This window comes from Stegodyphus dumicola, chromosome 11 (assembly GCF_044657685.1).
Source record: "Stegodyphus dumicola isolate Sdum_Otavi_A_Nest chromosome 11, ASM4465768v1".
Taxonomy (NCBI): domain Eukaryota; kingdom Metazoa; phylum Arthropoda; class Arachnida; order Araneae; family Eresidae; genus Stegodyphus; species Stegodyphus dumicola.
Genome location: NC_140778.1, coordinates 56714934 through 56737877, shown reverse-complemented (window position 1 = coordinate 56737877; position 22944 = coordinate 56714934). Strand labels below are relative to the sequence as shown.

The 22944-nt window shown below is 34.5% G+C and overlaps 1 protein-coding gene across 4 annotated transcripts in view; it reads left to right on the top strand.

Moving 5' to 3' along the window:
* Positions 1–1213: 1213 nt before the first annotated feature.
* Positions 1214–22944, top strand: part of LOC118191531 (uncharacterized) — a 187992-nt gene continuing 166261 nt past the window's right edge. For 3 of the 4 annotated variants that reach the window (XR_015043964.1, XM_085826729.1, XM_085826726.1), the window contains exon 1: positions 1214–1674. Coding sequence is in view for 3 of the 4 variants with exons in the window: in XM_085826729.1 (XP_085682855.1) it covers positions 1353–1674 (322 nt within the window). In the remaining variant the exon portion in view is untranslated. Of the gene's footprint in view, positions 1675–14161; positions 15273–22944 lie in introns of those variants that run through there. The other variant, XM_085826727.1, reaches the window with a different exon arrangement.

Below are 22944 nucleotides of genomic sequence, written 5' to 3'. Positions count from 1 at the left end.
AGGTTCAGATGTAAAAGAAACAAATATTATAATATCATTGTTATCAAATGAATTTAAAATGTCAAAATCTGAAAGTGTCTCGGAATTTTTGGGTATTAGACTGAAATTTGAGTCTGGTTGTTTGTATTTAGATCAGAAACCATATATTGAAAAATTACTTGATAAATTTAAAATGTCTGATTGTAAAACAGCCCAAACTCCCATTCAACCAAAATCTACAGCAGCTGATTTTCAGAAAGGAAATGCATTTCATGGCCCATACAAAGAATTAATTGGATCTTTACTTAGCATATATCACACGGCCAGATATTATTTTTGCAGTAAATTGCTTGAGCCAACTGCAGGAGCATCCTACTGATGTTGCCTGGTGTGCTCTAAAAAGAATTCTTAGGTACTTGAAAAACACCTTAAATTTAAAATTGATGTACAAAAAGGGTGATTTGGAAAGGGCAAACTTGTGTTTGTATGTAGATGCAGATTGGGGGGGTGGGAGATACTCAAGAAGGAAATCAATTACTGGTTATTTTGTAATGTTTTCAAACTGTCCTATTATGTGGTGCTGTAACAAGCAAAAGTGTATTGCACTTTCATCAACAGAAGCTGAAATAATTGCTTTATGTAAAGGTATTCAAGATGTTTTATGGATAAAAAAAATGTAGTAAATGAAATTTCCATTGTTAAAAATGTTTATATTTTTGAGGATAACCAGTCATGTATCAAAAGTATTGTTAATGAAAACTTTTCAGGTAGGTAGGTTGAAACATATAGATATAAAATTAAAGTTCACTCGTAAGACTGTTAAGGAAAATGATATTACAATTGAATATGTACAATCAGGTTTACAAATTGCAGATATCTTAACTAAGGCTTTGTCCAAAACAAAATTCTATGAACTGTTATCATTGATCTGTTTAAAAATTGTGTAATTCTTTTATTTTTTGTATAACATGCGATTAAGGGGGAGTGTTGAGATATTTGTAATCGCATTCTTACTGGTTAGAAGGAAGTATAGCTTTCTGTCAAGTCCGAAACATTCATTAGCTTTCAGCCAGGTCCGAGTTATTCTGAAACTTAAATCTCATTCTGCATGTTACTTTTGATTGGTTATTTATTGTGTCTTGTTCTTGATTTGTTAAACCATGATCTGTTGTAAAGTTATATATATGACCTCTGTAACTGCTTATCGCAGCGTTTTTTGGTGCTGAGTGCCATTTTCGACGCCATATTGAGTTTTTTACTCACCTCGTGCTTTTTTCGTTCCTGGATTACTGTGATTGCTATGTGATTAGAAGTTTTTTCAGTGTGTTTTGTGAACCTACAACGTGTGATTTGTAAAATTCTTTTCACTCATCATGAGTGAAGGTGATAATTGTGCGAAAATTATGGAAAAGGCTGCTCGGCAAATTGTTAATTTCTCTGAGGATTACATCGAATACGGTAACTCGGTTTTAGGTGGAAACTGGTGTGACATTCTTCATAAAGAGGATTTCGGACCTAGAGATTACATCGCCTGTGTGCAATTTCGGGACAGAATCAATGCGTATATTAACTCACAACGTCGATATTGTGCAAACAGCCTAAGGATTATGACCGATGATACCCAGAAACAGATTGTGGAAGAAAATTACAGAAAGACCAGAGCGATTGCCGAAGGACTTATTTCTGCATGCACAGGTAAGTGCGAGTTCTTTAGTAGTCTGGATCCTGGTTTTGTTAATCGATTTAAGGAAAATGTAATTAATAGGAATCTTAATTTATCTGATATTTCTGATGTTTTGAATATGTGTAATGTTATTGATGCCCATAATACTACTGCCAATGACAACAAACTTAAGCCCAAGGCTAGAAAAAACTCGGTCAAACGAGTTAAAAGATCAATTAATGATACTAGGGATGACGAGGGTTTTATTCTCCCGAAGAATACCTCCTGCTCTGTTAAATTAGTTAAAAACAATATTGATCTCCCTTTGGCCAATAAATTCGAAAAACTGTCTTGTGCAAACAGTGATGCTAATAAAAATGTACCAAATAACTGTAATGAAAATGAAGTTGAAATTATTGAAATGGACACACAACAGGGTTCTGATAATGTCATACCACCGGCTCTATCGCCAAAAATTCGGCCTATCATGGTTAAGCCTGATATAAAATTCAGCGACTTCATTAAGATATTAAAAACTGACAGCAAAGCTGACTTTGTAGGCAAAGTCAGTGGAGAATTCCTGAAAATCTTCCTGACCACAGAATTGTTACGAGCTACCTGGACTCTAAAAAAGTGGATCATTATGTTATACTCACAAAGCATGACAGACTGATCAAGGTGGTAATCAGAGGGTTGCCAATCGACTGCCCAGTGGAAGAAATAAGCGAAGCGCTGTAAGACCAAGGATTCAAGGTTCGACGAGTCACTCAAATGCACAGAATAAAAACCAGAGTTCCTATGCCACTCTATCAGGCCCAAATTAGCAATGTACCTGGTGTTGAGCAGGTGTATGACATTGTCAAACTCCTGGGATTTTATGTTAAAGTGACTGCTTACCAATCAAACGGAAGTGTTGTGCAGTGTCACAACTGCCAACACTTCCACCATTCTTCAGATAACTGCAAATTTAAACCAAGATGTGTAAAGTGTGCTGGGCCACACAAATCTGCTGAATGCTCTGCCAAAAGGCTCGATATTGTTAAATGCTGTAACTGCTTGCAAACAGGGCATACTGCTAATTATAGGGGGTGCCCTAAGTTCCCTGTCAACAACACTGTTAAAAACAAAAATGCAGGTGACAAAGTTGGTTCTGATACCCTAAGCGCTCCCAAGCAGAGCGAAACCAATGTTCAAAATGCTCATGTGTCTAACGGTCGTACCTATGCTGCGGCAGTTAAAAATGTTAATATTGATAATTCTGAAAATGTTGCAAATAAGCCACCTACTAAGCCTCATAAAAATGAAAATATTAAATCTCATATTGATATTGCTCAAAATTGTAACCCCTCTGCTGAGGGAGGCTTTAGCGCCATTATGGACATTGTTAAATTATTGAAAGAATTAAGCTGTGTTTTTAAAGGCCTCTCAGTAGGCAATGTTATGAGTAAAATTAGTGCCAGGCTGCCAGAGTTACAAGCAGCTAATAATGCCATTGACAAGCTATTTGTTGTCTTTAACATTTGTGAGGACATATTTGGCTCTAATAATGTAAATAATGAATAACTTGATGAATAATTGTGTGCATATTTTTACATGGAATGCGAATGAACTATCCCGTAAAATTCATGAACTTCGGGATTTTGTAAATAAGTACGACCCCGATATCTTCTTCCTACAAGAACACCGCCTTGGCCCTTCATCACCTATCTTTGTGCAGAATTATGCTGTATACAGATATAACAGACCAGCTACAGATCAGAACCCTCATGGCGGGGGCACAGCACTTCTTATTAAACGCTGCATTCCTCACAACCCAGTTCCAATTCCACGGCTTTCAGCTATTGAGGCCTCAGCCATCTCACTCATAACAAGCAATAATATATCATACATTTTTGTCTCCACGTACATTCCACCCACAACTTGTCCGTATGGACTTGCAGGTTTTACTCTCACTTGGCACACATGTTATTATTGGTCATAATACAGGGAAGACCCAATCCTCCTAGTCCCACTGGACCATATGACCATAAAGTGTCGACTCCCTCAAGACCACAAAAGGAAAGAAGAGAGAAAAAGAAGCTAATTAACTAAAAATAATTGGAGGTTAATTAACAAACTAAAAATAAGGAAGAGACATACAAACAACGAAGCACAGCACGAAACATTCAAAATCCAAAAACAAAAACCCCACGGGCAAACAGAGTGGCGGAAACTCTCAAGAAACATTCATTCACATGAATTTTCGGAACAGGCACAGGCGGTCCAAAGCCATCGAGGAATTCCCAATTTAAATAACCTGTAGAAGGTCAAACCGAATTCCCCACAATATTACTTTAATAGCATATTATTTGTATAATCATAATTCTATTTAAACTATTAATTTATTTCAAAAATTTACTTTAATAGTCCTACCACTATCTGAATTCAAATGTATTAATTATCTTTAATAAACATAGAAAAGAAGCTCCAAAACTGCCAAAAACCAAACCAAAACCAAAACTGGAAAAATCCAAGATTGCCATGCATCATATTAAAACCCCAGCAATTACTCCATCAAGAACAGAATATAAGAAAAATTTTAAAACTTTAAAATTTCAGAACATTTTAAAATCAAAAACTACAATTTAAAATTTAAGAAAAAATATAAAAATTCCATAAAATTTAAAATTTAAAAATCAAATTCCTGAAACTCAAAACCACCATTGATTTCGATAATTTAAATCTGGTAATCCATCAGGATTCTCAACATCTGCAAGGCCACATGCACAAAACATCCACAATGCACTAAATAAAACAATACACAAAAAAATTTCAAAATTTTCGTAGTAAACCTATAAATACTCATAACTGGGAATATAATACATATAATCAAAAGATAAATATACACGATACTAAACAAATATTCCAAATTCAACTCTATTAGAATTAATCAAATTCATTGCACATTTAGAATATGTTTTTAAGATTTCCAAGTTCCATGACTTATCTCCCAAACATTTCTTTCTCAAATTTTCCAGTAAGGAACAATGATTCAAGAAGTGATCTGCGTTACCAACTTGATGGCAATGACCACACAAGCCTGAATTTTGTAAATTAAATCTCGAGAGGTACGCGGGAAATCTTCCATGCCCAGTTAAAAACTGGTTTAAATCAATATCACTAATTGGTCGCATACCATTTTGAATTTTAATAGACTTCAAAAGACCCACGCACCTCTCTGATTCATTCCATCTAGTATTCCAAATATCATCATAAAAATTTTTCATGTTTCTAATTGCATAACTTCTCGAACCAGAAATTTTTATATATTCACAATCATCATTAGTGGTCGCCTCTTTAGCCAGCACGTCGGCCCTTTCATTTCCAACAAAGCCAACATGGGCTTTTATCCAGTGTAAATGAATGCACATATTCTGCATCAAAAATTTCAATAGACATTTAATATCAAATATTAATAAATTAGTAGGACGGGCCGAGGTCAAGGATTGAAGCAAAGACATACAATCAGTATATATATGAATAGAATTAACACAAGTCAAATTTTTCTTAACCCATTGAAGGGCTTTAAGTAAAGCATAGCATTCCGATTGAAATACAGAATTATAATTATTAAGCTTATATTTTTTATATTCAATTTCAGTTCCATAATGATAAATCACAAATGCTGCACCCAATTTATCATCTTGCCTGGACCCGTCAGTATAAATATCCAATTCTCCAATTATTGGGAGTTTACAATCAAATTCAAAAACACATAAATCAGAAGGATGTACCAAAATATTATTAATTCTTTCAAACATATGCCTTGTAATCAAAATATCTTTATACAATTTAAAATCAAGTCTACCAGTTCTGAACAAAAATTTTTCAAAATATAATTTATATAAAATTGAAAGAGGCGGCGTGCCGGCTAGAACGCAGAGCACCTCAGTTGAAACAGTACGGAAACATCTTGTAATCATTAAGCACCAGCTCCTCTGTATCACATCGAGTTTGTTCCTCAACCTGACCAAATCCCCGGCTCTGGATCCCCAGGCACCAATTCCATAGAAAACTCTAGGGATAATTACATTATTCAAAATATCTTTAAGAATGCATGATTTGTTACAGAGTGTCTCACTAGAAAAAGATCTCCTGTAAAACATTAACATATCATCTGAGAGCCGATGAATTGTTTTAAAATGATTTGCGAAGGTCAACTTGCAATCAATTTTGACTCCCAAATATTTAATAACATCAACGAACTTTATTCTTTTCCCTTGATATCTAAATCGTGGAGCTCTCACTTTGATCCCAGCCCGCGGGAAAATGATTGCAAAAGTTTTTTCTAAGTTCAATTCAAGACCCTCGCCGATTCTCCAGTTTTCCAGTTTTAACATAACATTCTCAAATGATTTCTCGAGTTTTTCCAATGATGCACAATACATCAGAACAGCAAGATCATCTGCATATGCAATAAAGTTAACATCACTGGGGAATTCCAAAATAAGAAATTTATTTAATATGATATTCCAGAGCAGGGGAGTACTGCAGGAGCCCTGCGGACAACCAATGAAAATCTCTAGTTCTATCTCTGCAGTTTCATCCTTAAAAGCATTAAACAAGATTTTGCGATTGTTAAAATAACTCCTATAACATTGAATCAAATTCCTTGGCAATTTAAGGTTAATCATGGTTTGTAAAATAGAGTTCCAGCACACTGAATCGAATGCAGACGAAACATCCAAGGACAGCAGCACTACGTGATGCGAACTCTTATAGCTTCTAATAAAGTCAATAGTATCATATAATGCATCATCTGTAGAACAGCCAGCTGTGAAACCATACTGTCGCCGACTGAGCATCATTCTACTATTCAGGTAAAACTTCAATCTCTCAACCAAGATTCTTTCATACACTTTTCCAAAAACACTCAAAAGTACAATTGGTCTATATCTGTCATTCTGTCTGCTTTGGAATTAAAACAACTCGACCGATTTTCCAATTTCTTGGAAACACATAAAATTTAAAACAGTAATTAAAAAGCAATATAAAAATATCCAGATGTAAAAATTAAAATCTGAACAAATATAGGATTAAAACAGTCCGGGCCCGGAGCGCTTCGACACCTCATTTGTTCAACTGCACTTCTTATCTCTGCCTCTGTAATTACAGCGTCATCCAATGGACAATCAGAAATTCTATCCTCATCTAATGAAATATTCCCAGGTGCTCCCAATTTGAGTGATTGCAAAAGCTTCTGTCTATTGAGTTCAATCAAATTGTCAACGTGCTGAGGATTATACAGAGCAACAGCACGTCTCACTTTTTTAGAGGCAATTCGATAAAAACCATCATAATAATAAAGATTATTAAGAAAAAATTTCTTCTTAGTTTCAAATTTTGTCTTCCGAACTACACGTTTATAAGTTGCCAATTCTTTTTTATATGCAATTTTCCTTTCATTACGTACATTGTCTGCTAAATTCAAAATTTGCGAACTTTTCCTCAAAGCACGTATCCGGCGTCGCATACAAGTAAGTTGTGGAGTCCACCACGAAATCTGCCTACTTCCCTTTTGTTTTGTTTGTAACTTCTTTTTAACATCGATAGACAGATCCTCAAAAAATATTTCAATACAGTTTTCAATTGTATCAGAGTCCTCACACTTCAATAAATCTAATTTAAATTTCTGCATTATCGGAGCAATTTTATAACAATATCTTGTAATCCGGTGGACATCTCTTGTTAAAACAATCTTAGGAGCACAATGAATATTTTCATCATAATTCAACTGCAAATAACGATCACTAAGACTCTCATCCATCAGAACTTGCAGAGCTCCAGATTTGATAGACAAACCTGGTGAGGTCATAACAAGATCAGTCCATCTCTCACCGATGGTAGATTTGAAAGTTGCAGGAAAACTCAACTCATTTAGTAAAATTATATTATTAGAGACAATAAAGTCAAATACCAATCGCCCTCTTGCATCAATATCTCCTGCGCCCCAGCTTGGATGTTTAGAGTTAAAATCACCAGTAACAATGAATTTATTATAATTTTTCATCACAGATTCCAATTGAGAGAGATATTCCTCTATGTGTTCTGCCGCAGAGAAGTAAACTGTAATGATGCCCAGTCTGCCCGAAGACAAATAAATAGAAATAGCTGTAATAATATCAGTTTCATAGTCTCGTGTGAAATCAACATCTGGTTTAGTTACTATAATTCCCGTTCTTCCTCCACTATTATATGCGGATCTCCATTCAGGATTTTGAAAAGCCAATTCATTCTGTACCGCATAGGGCTCCTGCATACAAATTATTTCAGGAGAGGAACCAATAATCTCTTTAAGTACTTGGAGCTGGGCTTGGGCGAGTGCGCAATGATTTAAGTTTATACTCAAAATTTTCATACCAGTCCCTTTCATGATTAATCTCCAAAAAACAAATGTATTATAAAAATTCAATAAAATTACAATAAAATTTTACAATAAAATTCAATAAAACAGAAAAAACAGAAAAACTTGGAACCCAACCACAAAAAATCAAAAAAGTTTAAAACTCACAATCAATATCTAGATGATCCTTCAGGAAATTTAACTCACTCAAGTAACATGGACAATTTTTATCCATGGCATTATGTTTCATATCAAAGTTAGTCTGAAATTTTTCATTAGAATAAGTACAATTAATGCAATTAAATTCTTTACTACTGCATTCTTTACTCAAGTGAGCCCCCGTACATTTGGAACAGCAAATTTCAGCTTGACAATTCTTTTTGGAATGACTAAACGAAAAACATCTTGTGCATTGTCTAGGTCTAAGAAACAGTTTTAGGTCATAATTTCTCCAACCTCGGTTAATACCTCTTGACAGTAATTGATCTTTCTGGCAAGAAGCGCTCACTAAGAATACTCTATGACTATGATTCCGGTTTCTTGTTGGTAAATTGAAAAGAGGTCTAACGCAATCTCCGGAACACAAACAATTTCTCTTTAAAAGAATTCCCAATTCCTCATTTGTAAAACTATTATCAACATCGCATACAATCACTCGAGGCTTTATAAAGCGTTTCCTCCTAATAATCAAATTCTTTTGTAGGCCTTCATCATCAGCAATTGCTCTTTCCAGCCTCTTAACTTCCTCTCTATCTCCCAATTTCAATCTCAATTCACCTTTTTCTCCAAATGAAGACTTTTTAATATTAATCCTAATCTCTTCCGGTTTAAACTTACCGCAAATTTCATCATATGCGTTAATATCTGGAACCGCATCCTTTAGCCGTGACCTTAGCATATGTAGGAGATCCATCTCCGTGCAGTTTCTCAAATTCGGAGGTCATTTCACTTCTCATTTTCATAATCTCTTCTCTCAAAGCAATTACTTCATTAGAATTTTCACATCCAACACACCCGGTAACTTGAGAGTTTTTCCTATCTCCAAGAACTCCAGCACAAGTCAAAATCATGTTTAGTCCATAAGTCAATTTGTCAATTAAAGTACATCCAATTTTACGCTGTGCTTTGATTTTATCGACAACTCTATGTAAACTATTAACGATTTGCACAATGTCCCTTTCTTCATCTTCAGTTGTATTAACCTCATCTTCTATTTTATCATCTGCATTAGGCATAATGAAATTATATTAAGTGGCCGGGCTCCAAATATAATGTATTAAAAACACATAAATACAGTTAAAAACATCCAATTGCAATCTTTTATCAAAACTCCGCACACTCTACTTACAGACAGTTTAAAAGAATTATTAATATACAAATTTATAACACTACAAGAATTTACAAAATTCTAAATACGCAGAATACTAATTTGCAATCCAACTACATTTAAAGCTTAATAAAAGCAAATAAAAAATATATGTTTGCACAATGCACGCTATACAATCGTGCTATGATAAATTTAAAAATCTCTAAAAATCAATAAAATACCACAACATTCAAAATTTCCTATTTAAATACATCAATATTACATAAAAGTAGCACAATAAGCAAATAAACAAAATCCCACAATAAAATTCCATAAAATATTCAAAAATGGCCTAAAATACTTTTGAAACAGGCCAAAAAACATTCAAACATGCTTAAAATTGACTTCTACACAAAAATAGAAAAATCGACCAACGAGCCGAAAGTTTCATACGCAAGTGCACCAGTTTATCAATTAGTTACTCCTAGAAAACATAAAAACAGTTTCAAAAGATTTTTCCACTTCGTAATAAGACTTGACCGGAAGGTGCAAAATACAAGGCTTTCAATTGTCAACAATCGGCATCCATTAAAATCCAACACCACTCAAAGTTTTAAAACACGTATTTCTTTAAAACCAAGAGAGCTAGAGCCGTCCTTTTTCATATATAGTTAGAGTAAGTAACAAGGTTTCTAAATATACAATCAGAAGTTATTTACACATAATATGTAAAAAGATATAAAGGAAAAAAAAACTTTTCATATGCAGATGAGCTGGTTGGCCGACGCTGAATTTAAAAATCTTCATATCTTCAAAAGTATCCAGCATCCAGTAAAGTGTAGCACCTTTTCGCAAACCGGGCAACTAAGCAATCATTTAAAAGTGGTTTCACAAAGCAAAATTAAATATGCACGGAATTATAAACATTTTAAAAACCACACACCATCACACCATGCGACATGGCTGACAACCTGCGCAGATCCGATTCAATCCGATGTTATTATTGGTGGAGACCTTAACGCTAGACACCGCGCATGGAACTGCTACAATTCAAATGACATAAGGACGTGTAGTTTTCAACTTGGCCAAATCGGCGAATCTACACATAGCAGCTCCTAAAACACCAACATGGTAACTGCCCGTTCTACTGGAATCCTGGATTTCTTCCTGCTGAAAAATACCAGCGTCCCGCTGGATATTTCTGTGCACGACGAACTCTCTTCTGATCACAATCCGGTCAGACTGATTCTGAACGTCAGCAGCTATACTCCACCAGACACAAGAGTCTTTCGCACAGACTGGCGAGCCTTCGCCAAAACTCTAAACAACATACACTACACTACCCCCACAGTACAATCGAGGGATGACATTGATAGTTTAATCAAGACTTTCACTGATAATATCATTCATGCTTACTCTGCAGCTAGAAAGCCTGTGCCGAAGGGGCACACTTACAGAAGCCAAGAGCTCAGACTTCTCATCAGACAACGCAACGCAGCCAAACAGTTCCAGAGGTCCCGCAACCGAGAGGACAAACAAAGATTCAACAGACTCTGCGGAGAGGTCAGATCTCTACTCAATACCCAGGCACAACTCAGCTGGACCAGGTACCTTCAAAACCTCTCCACAGACGACAACTTGCTGTGGAGAGCCATTAAAAGGTATACGAAATGCCACAACAACATTCTGCCCCTTAAAGGGCCTCAAGGGATCCATTACACCGAAATTGAGAAAGCAGAACTTTTAGCGCAGCATCTGGAATCTCAATTTCGCAGAAACAACATTCATGACTCTATCACTGAGAGCACTGTTCAACACTTTCATTCCACTTTTTCTACAAGCCCACGCACTGACAACATCATTCCAACCTTACCTTCAGAAGTCCTAGCTATTATCAAGAAACTCAAGAACAGGAAAAGCCCTGGCATCGACAACATCACAAACATCATGCTTAAGAAGCTGCCAGTCAAAGTCATCTTCATTCTCACCAAGATCTGTAACATCATCCTGAAATGGCAATACTTTCCTGAGTGTTGGAAAAAGGCTAAAATAGTCCCTATACTGAAGCCTAAAAAACCACCAAACAAACCAGAATCATACAGGCCTATAAGCCTGCTTTCGTCCATAAGCAAAGTGTTCGAAGCAGTCCTGCTCAAAAGAATCAATGCACACCTGGAGGACAACAACATTCTGATTCCCCATCAGTTCAGCTTCAGGAAGCAACTCTCCACTGCAAATCAGCTCTACAGGGTTGTTGAGACCATCGCTGAAGGAATGGCTAACAAGAGGATCACTGGTGGAATTTTTCTTGATATTGCAAAGGCTTTTGATAGAGTCTGGTTGGAAGCACTCACATACAAGTTACATGTTCTGGGTTTCCCAGAATACATCATTAACATCACCAATTCCTACCTAACAGGTAGATACTTTGTCGTTCATGTAGCAGGCACAAACTCAACTTTCCACCCCATCCAAGCAGGGGTCCCTCAGGGGTCCTTGCTTGGACCTACATATTTTAACATTTACGTGAACGATATTCCCACTACACATGACACAACATTAGCTATGTATGCAGACGACACTGCGATCCTGGCACAAAGTGCATTTATTGGTCCAGCAATACAACGACTTCAGAATCACATCCATGCACTAGAGACCTGGCTCACCCAGTGGAAGATTGCAGTTAATGTCGACAAAACCAAGGCCATCCTGTTCACTAGGAAAACCAAGATCAAGAAAAATCTCCAGTTCTTTCGTACCACCATTCCCTGGGCCAAGCAAGTTTTATACCTTGGGGTGATCCTCAACAATACTCTCACATGGTCCCCACACATCACTTCTATTATCCAAAGGTTCCGGGTTCGTAAAGCGCAACTCAACCCCCTAATTGCTCGGAACAGTGTGTTATCTATAGACAACAAGTTACTTATTTACAAGTCCATTCTCAGACCATTACTCTGTTATGCCAGCCCTATCTGGGCCCACACGCGCAAAACTAACAGAGGCAGGCTGCAGGCTTGTCAGAATATTGTTCTAAGGCAAATTACCAACGCAGAATGGTATATCAGGAATAATAGAATACATGAAGAGCTGGGCATGATGCAGCTCAAATCATTCTACTACAGGCTGGCCAAACGTTTTCACAGTAGGCAGCAAATTATTGATAATCCCTGCATAAAAATCTGTGAATATGATTATAATGATCTCGTGAATATTGATCGTCCCCTTGCTCAGCTCAATGTTTACATCATGTAATTTATTCCTGCTTGTGTTTACTATTTCTCATCTTTTACCTGCCTCTGATGTCATGTATGTTCTTATTTATTATCTTCTAATGTATCTTTACCTATTGCATATATATCATTCATTACTTCTTGCATATATTTTCTGTATCATGTATCATAAACTTTATGGATCCAGACTATTAACTTACTCGCTTACCTTACCATGTAATTTGTAGTCACGGCTCGACAGCTTTTCTGGGCTTCCACCATAACAGCAATTTACCCTCTAACGACCTAAAAATTTAAAAGATATATATTAAAAAATTAAACAAAACAAAACAAAAAAATATTATTTTGGCAATTATTTATATGCTTATATTGAATGGCTAACTGTAATCATAATATTAAATGGAACCAGATATGTTCTACAAGGGGTAAGGCCTTTGGCCTAGGCACCCTGGTGTCGCAAACACTGCTCTACTGGGAGGTGCTTATCGCCGCTTAGTATTATTCTGTTATTCTGCTTGCTTAGTATTATTCTGCCTGTACTTATTTATCTGTGCTATTGCTTGTACTAAGTATTATTCTGCTTGCATGTAACTCTGCGTATTACTCTGCATATCTTAGTAATAAATATTTGTTTTGCGAACCACGGCATTTTCTATGTTTAACAAACTGCTAAAAAGCATTCAATGCGTATCAATTGCTTTTAATGTACTGCAAAGGAATGCTGCAGGTCGCTCCTTACTCCATATCTAATACGCACAGATTTCAACATAACATACTAAATTTTCATATTTTGTAAAGGTTATATTTTTTCTTTATAATCTCTTCTATTTCTTTTAATTAAAATGGTTGTCGATTATAACCGAACTCACAGTATCTCCTAATTGTTTTGAGCAGGGAATGTGACTGCGAGATATTTCTCCGCAGTAGAAAAGAAATTGAACCTAAACGTCCCTTACAAATCTATGGAGAAAATGTTTTTCCAAACCTAAGAGTCGCACTTCAAATACTCCTTACTATATCATTATCATATGCTAGCTATGTACGTTTGTTCAGCAAATTAAAATAAATTTTGACTATTTACTGTCAACGGTGGGACAAGATCCCCTAAGTAATATAGCATCTTTAAATGTGGAAAGAGAAGAATTTGAAATGATCTTTGATGAAGTAATGGATAAATTTCCTTTATCTAAGCCAATAAAAATATATGCATAGTAATTAATTGTATCAATGTATTATAATATTATATTATTATTAATAAATATATCTACTTATCTGTAATATATATTAAACTTTTAATTGATTAAAAATTGTACTTTTTTTAAAAACAATTACATAAATATGTAAAATAAATAATACCTTTTTAACTAATTCCAGATCATCGTATGTTTGATTTTTCAGCCGACACAGATACATTTCCGAATCCAGTGCTAGTGTAGTTAGGTAGTGACTATTCTTAACATGTTTTAGAGTATTTTTATGGCAGATTCAGCATTTTATTACTATTGGTATTATTTTCTTATTACAAATATATTCTATTCATTATATTACTGTAAGTGTTTTTTTTTTTTTTTTTGAGGGGGCAGGGCGCCAAAAAGGCAGTTTGCCCCGGGCGCCAGTTATGCTTGCTACTCCACTGTGGTACTGTGGGAAAAAAACAAATAACAGCAGTGTTTGCTATGCTTCAAAGTCTATTCGAGTATCATCATGGTTTTAAAAAAGCTAACTGACGATAGCTGAAATCTTTGTGTTGACATATGATGTGCTCGAAAAAAATTGCTACATCAAAGATAGTGAAAGAATATGATTTTGGATCAAACACAATGGCCTCCTGGAGCCAATGCATAAGAGAGACAATTCTGGAGTACATTGAAATGAACAGCCAGATGATTGGTGGACCTGGTAAAACAGTTGAAATTGATGAAAGTAAATTCGGAAAAGAAAATATCATCGGGGCCATCATGTTAAAGGGCAGTGGGTGTTTGGAGGTGTTGAACGTGATAGTGGAGACTCTTTTTTTGTGGCTGTACATGATCGTACAACACAAATAGTGTTATTCAGAGTGGATTCGCCCAGAAACAACTATAATATCAGACTGCCGGAGGCCTTATCGAAGCTTAAACACCCTGGAATTTGACCACTTAGCTGTAAACCATAGCATTTCTTTTGTGGATGAAATTACAGGAGCACACACTAATGTAATTTAAGGTACGTGGCGGCATATTAAAACGCAGCTACCCCCAATGGAACAGAAATGTAGACTCTGCATTGTATTTAGCAGAATACATGTTCTCGAAACAATATGCAGCAAAAGCTTATTGTATGGCAACCTGTTGACGTTGAAAAATCTTTCGCTGGAGTTCGTTGGTTCGCGTCATGCTCTGTGTCTGGGAAGCTAGGGGGCAAAGATAAATTGGTGGAAGTTGTTGAATTGAAGTTCGGCAAAAGGAAATATCGCCGTGGCCATCCTGTTGAGGGGCAGTGGGTATTTGGAAGTGTGGAAAGAGGGTCTCGGAGATTATTTTTAGTGGCTGTGCATGATAGAAGTAAGGATTTGTGATTATTTGTTATTTTATTTATTTGTGAACCATAGTATGAATTTTCTGGCTTGTGTGTCTGGCTGTCATATAAATACGATAGTGATTACACGGCGGCATATTAAAGGCGGTATGAAATTGGTATTTGTGCTGTTCGAGAAAGCATTAATTCATGGTAAGTGCATTTTATTTTATTCTTGTTCTTATTTTGTAGAATATTATGTTCATTGTTTTCTTAGTATGAATTTCTGTTGTTATTGTTGTTTTTTAAATTGTTTGAAATTTATTTTAGTAATTTTGTTGATTAGTGCGTACCGCCTAAATTGTGCACTTCGTAGATGTTTTATAAAGTTGAAACAGAACGCTGTGTATATAGTATTCTTTTAAATTTATTGTTATGTTAATTTATTAAAGTGAGGTGTGCATAGTTCGTAGATTCGTTTGTTGCCTAAATTGTGTGATTCGTAGATTTTTTTAAGTTTAAACAGGCCCACCAGCGGCCGAGCGGTAAAGTCGCTGAACACTGGTAGTTCGGTCCGAGGTTCGAATCCCGCGAACGGGCTGGCTGTATGGGTGTTTTCGTGGTTTTCCCCATGTGTAACGTGTATACGAGCCAGTTTCCCTTAGAAAGTCCTCCACGAAGGCATCCCTCCCCTTAGGCAGATAGCCCTAGTGTGCTTTGCCATAATTAAATACACCACCACACCTTAAGTTTAAACAGGATGCTGTGTACATGGTATTCTTTGAAATTTATTGTTATCTTAATTTATTAAAGTGAGGTGTGTGTAGTTCGTAGATTCGTTCGTTGCCTAGATGGTGCCATTCGTAGATTTTTTTTAAAGTTAAAACACATCACTGTGTACATGGATTCTTGTGAAATAATTTCGGTTGGAAACTTTACAGTTTTGCTATCTAAAATTTTTGTTTCTGTTTCGGATTTTTAGCTTAAATTGTGTGTTCAAAACGTGGTTTTTGCTTTCGCGAAAACAGTGTTTTTGGAGACGTTTTAGGCTTAAAGTTCGAAATGTAGACAAAAAATTTAGATAGCAATATGGCAGCGTGGAGTTTATCGCCAAAAATGTTTGGCGAGAAATTTGGCGACTTGAGGGCGCATATCAGAGTAGTTGCACAAAATTTTTAGAAATTGTTCGTGAAATCGAATGGTGACTTTTGCATGGTTATTCAAAAGCATCATTAAGAAGTATTTGTGTATATGTTAGTATTGTGAAAATCTTATCAATAAATTTTTAACATATATGATTATAAGTTTTCTAAATTTGCATTAAGGAAATAATTTTATGAATGAAATCAAAGTAAGTCTTTTTTTGCGTGCATATGTGTGCTTTCTCAAAGATAAAATATACTGAAATTTATTCGATGCTCTTCAAAAAATAATTTTGCCACATCAGGCAATTTTTCATAAAATAAGGGAGTATAAAAATTTAAGTGAATTAAATAGAATGGAAATTTCACTCTCAAGAATGGTTATTGCATAAAGTTAAATAACTTTAAGGATTTGAATCAAATAATTTGTTAGTCATTGAATAATTTCTCCCAATTCCCAAAATGTAAATAAGATGATTATAATTCCATCTTCCTCTTCAGAGGAAAAAAAATCTGAATTATATTTCATAAAGAAATTAAGAAATATCTAAATTTTCAACAAATTTTTTGATTTAACACGTAAAAATTTGAAAATACCCATTTTAAACATTGATAAAATGCTAGTCTTGCAATAAAAATGATAAAATGCCACAGTTATCAATTCTTATTGTCTGTTTGCCATTTTAATAATACTGCAAATCTAATACAGTCAAAAGTTGTTAATTCGGACACCCATAATCCGGAATGATCTATAATCCGGGCCTCAAAGCTACAAACTTTCTGCGCATGCGTCCTGTTGACGCATGTGCGTAAAACCTTTAAGGCAGCTTATATGCGTGTGCGCAAGCGCATAGTACGTTTACGCATGCGCGGTTAATGTATAACAGACGGTATAAGCTAAAATTATCTAATTATCTATTTCAGTTAATGTTGCAGATTGCGTTGTTCCTTAATCTTCGAACTGGATCCGGCTTATTATTTTTTGCAGACTGTTAGAGCAGTTTTATAAAAGTAAGCTTGAACTTTCGATTATGTCAAATAGAATTTCCGATACTGGAGCTTCCAAAGGATCTACAAAGCGAAAGTATGTTTCGATGTCCATCAAACAAAAAGTGGAATTGCTGCAAGAAATGGATAAAGGCATGAAGAAAGTGACAGAGAGGTTAGTGAAAGGGAAAAAATTTCGATTGACAAGTTAGTCGGTATTCTCGGCACAGCAGTTACAGGACTTGAACAGCGGAACTTTGTAACTGAACAAGAAATTATGTCTGTTTATATAGAATTAGAGAAAGTATTAGCACGTAAAACAAAGCAACTTAAACAACTTACATTAAAAGAAATGTTTAATAAAGTAAACAAATAAATATTAAGCTTTTTGTTTTTGTAAATTTTGATACCCTTTAGACTATAATTCTTCTTTACTTCATAAATTACGGTTTCATATTTTTAATTTTATAATTTCTGCATGCCATCTTACCAGATTTAAACTGATGATCTATAATCCGGAATCGCCGAAGTCCCGACGAGTCCGGATTAAAGACTTTTGACTGTAATAATAATAAAAATAAAATTCGGGTGTTTAACTACGTGAAAATTCAGTTCTGCTGCTTATATCAGGTTGCCAGACCACAGTGTTACAGATTGGTGAGAGTTTTGGCGATATTTACCGTTGGCGAAAAAATGGGGTTATAGGCAAGCTGTTCCGTTTTTACCACTTAATGTTAATGGAAGTATGGGAGAAATTTTGCATGTTTTAATAAACAAATTCTTCAGTTTTTTTTTTTAAATTTTTACACTTCAAGCATAGATATTTTAATGTTTAGTCAGTAACTTCTGAAATTTATGCATGTAAGTTTATTGTTGCATGGACATAATACGTTTTTCGTGATATCCTCATGAATTGAATGTAAAATACCTTTGCAGCATGCATCTATTTCGGCATTCTGTGCACTGTTTAGATATAAATATTAGGTATTCAACAGTTATCGGGATCAGATTCAGGGACATGGGAGCATTTGTGCAATCCAGCTATGTATAAGAGTCCTAAAAAAGCAAGAAACTCTTCTTTCTCCATACGTATTGCGTCTCTTTTAAAATTTCCCGAAATATTTTTTACATAAATATTAGAGCATCTCGCAATCATTTCAATCATTGTGTCATCAAATATTAGCTTCCATGCATCGATAGGTGAAGCCACAAGATATACAGTATGTCTATTGCCAGGCAATTTTTTATGATATTATGGGAAGCCATGCGTCTTTGAATTCGAAGGGGACTGATTCAGACTGATGATCGCTAAATAGATCTTCATTACCTGAATCTTGTAAGAAAGCCCATCTCTAAAAAGATGTTTGGAAACTTATAAGAAATGATGTTCCGCAAATTTACCTTAAAATGAACATAATTCAATGCTGTATACATTTTTCAATTTAGAATATCCAAAGTGAGAATGAAAAAAGCAATATTCTCATTTCCATTTATGAAATAACCAATGCTGTTGACAAATGTACCCTAGGATAATTCCATTTCCAGAATATTATTGAAATTATTTCTCCTTTTAACGGATGTGGGAAAATGCTTTGCGTGCGCAGAAACGCCTTTACGCATGCGCATAATACCTTTACCTTTAAACTACATAATACCTTTACGCATGCGCATAATACGTTTAAGCATGCGCGTTTAATGTATAACGGACGGGATAAGCTAAGCTAAAATTATATAATTATCTATTTCAGTTAATGTTGCAGATTCCGTTGTTCCTTAATCTTCGAATTGGATCTGGCTTATTATTTTTCGCGGACTGTTAGAGCAATTCTATAAAAGTAAGCTTGAACTTTCGATTATGTCATAAAGAATTTCCGATTCTGGAGCTCCCAAAGTATCTACAAACCGAAGTCAAGTCCCGACGAGTCCCGATTAAAGACTTTTGACTGTATATCAGCTGCAGTCTCTCCAAAGACTTTCACTATAACAGACATTTAAAACAAATCTTTCTTAGAATACAAATAGGTTTGTCAATAGAAATAGGCCACAATTCATGAACCTTTCACGCAAAGCATTTATGCATTCGCGAGCTCAGAAAGTTTGTAGCTTTGAGGTCCGGATTAAAGACTTTTGACTGTATTAGTTTTGACAAAGTGGGTAACATGGTCAAATTTGGAGTAGGTAACAGGGTCAAATTTGTAGTGGGGAACAAGATCAAATTGGATTAACATGGTCATGGAGATTGTTATTATGCCAAGCATTAATAACTTGAGGGGCATGATAGTGTGATCGCCCAAGATACTGAAGATTCAAACTTGGGTTAAACTACCAGTATTCAGCAATTGTATTGCTCAGCTGCTTGTGAACTTGAACAAAAGTATGAATATCTTGTTAGTGAAACCCATGACGTAAGAAAATCGGGAAAATTTATAAAGTTTTCAAGATTAAAACATGGTCTATTTTGTTATGAATCCCATGGTTTTGACATGTTTTAAATATACTCCAGCCACACAGATAGAGGCTGAAGGATCATTGTCCTGCTTACAACAGATTTAACTCAATGTAGAAAGTTTAGGTTATTCGAATATGGCAAAGAATACCGGCTATCGACCTGAAGAAGGATGCCTTTTTGAATAACTTTCTAAGGGAACTGGCTTGTATTTGCATTACATATGAAGAAAACTAGAAAAATCAGCTTTGCAGCCCTTTAACCATGATATGAAACCAGATCAAACTACCAGTATTCAATGGTCTTAACCAGTTGTAAGAAAAATCTGAAGAAAATACTTGCACTATCATGTAATCAGAAATTAACTATGTGTTGCATAGCAGGATTACTTTTTCAAGTGTAGAGGTAAAGAATACTTTTTTTTTTGGTTTGTTCTTTTTCTTTATATAGGTTGGTTATGGTATTCAATACATTTGGTCTCTGTCATTCATACAGAATGCTAATATTTTTAGTAAAAAGTGTCTTTTTCATCAAGGGCTTTGCTTGTCGATATTCTCAAAATTATGTTTAAGAATTAGTTAATTAATTAATAGATTCATTACTAAATAATTGATTTAAAACATATATTTTACACAAGCAATTTTTCAAAAATGTTTTTTTGAATTTACTTGCTTAAAGTATTTTATTTTGAAACAACTGCCTTTTTCATAATAAATTTGACAATGCCGAGAATCTTCAATAATATTCAAATCCTTTAAAGAAGCATTGTAAATAAAACTAGAATAAACATTATGCATCTTGTTATCTTTCAAGATTCATTCAAACTTTGATTAATTACTCAAAGCAGTGGTTTACTAACTTTGATGACCCTGGGAATACATAAAAGTATTTTGTCATCTAAGAGAACCAATAATAATTTTTATTTCATTCTAATCATCTATTGTACACCTAACATCCTCTTAAAAGTAATTGTTAAAATGCGGGAAAAATATATCAAATTTTTAAGCACGAAAACTGATTAAATTCTTATTGTTTTAGGTAAAAATAACACTAATAAAAATAAAAACTTAATTATTTAAAACGTATGTTATTGCGGCCCACGTTAATCATGATATTTTAGGAGCCCTATGGTTCTGCGTGTTTAAAGTCTTTTAAAAATTACATAAGAACACACCCATACTCGCACCACTAGCCAGCGGCAAAACGGAGCCCCAAACAAACGAGAAATATTTTTTGTCGAAAGGCAAAACCAGGTTGCTACCTCCGACAAACCAATTCGCCAAGTTACCAGCTTTGAACTTTTATCGCCATTTTTGGCAATGTTTACATTTAACGGATCCTTTGCGGAAGTGCTAACAATTACTTTTCAGAGGATGCTAGGTGTTTATACATACAATAGATGATTAGAATGAAAAAAAAATATTATTGCTTATACCAACTTGTATGTTGTTACTTGCAAGCCTGTTTACTGAAAGGAAGAAATGTGGCTGAGGTTTTGAGTGGATAGTTTGTTACTTACATAATGGAAAATGTGCATATCTAAAATGTGTTTTAAGTGATATATTTGCATTATTTTTTGAGTAACAGTATTATAGAGTTTTGTGTCGAAAATCAAAATATTAACATAATCATTTTTATACACTGCTTGAAAACTGCTAATGAGCAGTGGGATTTTTTATCATAATGATGTTTAACAAAATAGCATGTATTTGATAAATATTCTAAATTATCATTATGATGCACAATTCCACAAATTTACCCATATTGTAAAATTAACTAATAAATGTATAATAAATGTTTTTATTGTGACTATATAGTATATTATTTTTAAAATGCTTTCTAATATCCATAATTAAAATTAAATTTTGGCATGAAATATTTTGAAAGTTCAAGATATTTATTGCCATGATATACTGTAAAAGCTCCATTGTCTGGAAATATTGGGAAATGCTGAATTCCTGATACGTAAAAATTCCGGGTAGTTGAGCATATAAAAAGTGGAATTCGGGTTAGAAAGATCAAATGAATAAGGAAAATTCAGCTCTAAAATTATAAAGACAATCATCTTATTTGTTACCAACATGAATATCAAAATCCTACATTTAAAATTATATTGTTATGAATTTTGAATATACGTAAATACTTTTATTAAAATTATGCAAATTGTATGTCATGCATAAAGGCTTCAACAGTGTGTAGCATTGCTAGGAAATCAAGTTTATAGTGATAAGTGCATTTAACATTGAATTAAATGGCTGTCTTGCCAAATTAGTGAGATGGCGCCAAGCTGGCATCACTGTTGGTAACTGATGTTTGTCCCTACATATGGTGACAAATCCCCAAAAGTCACCAAATTTGGAGTCTATACTTATGTAACTGTAGTCCTGTACTTATATAACTGTAAGTCCTATACTTACGTAACTAACCGGTCCAATCTCCATGTAACAGTATCCCACCCTATGTAACTGTGTGCTTTTCAGCAATTGCAAGAAAGCAAAGGTGTTGGAAATTTCTCAGTAGACAGGGGAAAACTATAAGTTTGGATCAGTTTAGTCCAGAGGTTACCTCAGATCAACCTTTGAGTTGATCAATACTCTGAGTGATTTGAGGCTTTTTATATTATCTAGTGTTTAATGATCTTGAAAGCTTGAAATAGTAACTACTGATCTGATCTGTCGTACTGAGAAGAGTTGTACAAGTACTTTTGTAAAAACTTCCAGACTCTAACTCTTCTTTTGGGAAAGTAAATTTCATGAAGATATCATTGGATATGAGTGCATTTAGTCTATTACAAACCTGTACACACGTAACAATATCAAATTTTGAAAGAAAAAAAAGTTTCAGATATATAAGCTCATAGATTTTGTTGGCCTCTACCATGAAAGTATAATATTTGATCTGATTATAAAATTCCACCAAACATCATGAAAATTTGTGGACACATAGCCAATTATTCCAGCTCAAGCAGATAGTTATATAATTTCTTAGACCATAAAAAGAATCAAATTATGGACATTACATGTAGAAAACTAAACTCATTTAGAATTTTTCATGTTGCATCACCATTCTTTATCTATTCTTAAAGTTACATATGATTTTTGTTAAAGAACAGAACTTTGAAAATATTCCACTTCATTCAGTCTCAAAGATTAACCATTTTTTCAAAATGGGAAGAGATAATGGAACTTAACCCATCTTTACAAAAATTAAACCGGCTTATCAGGAATTCGTCGAATTTACATTAAATCAAAGATGATTTATCCAGACAAGTCGACGCTTTGATACGGAGTAGGAATCAGAACAAAATGGC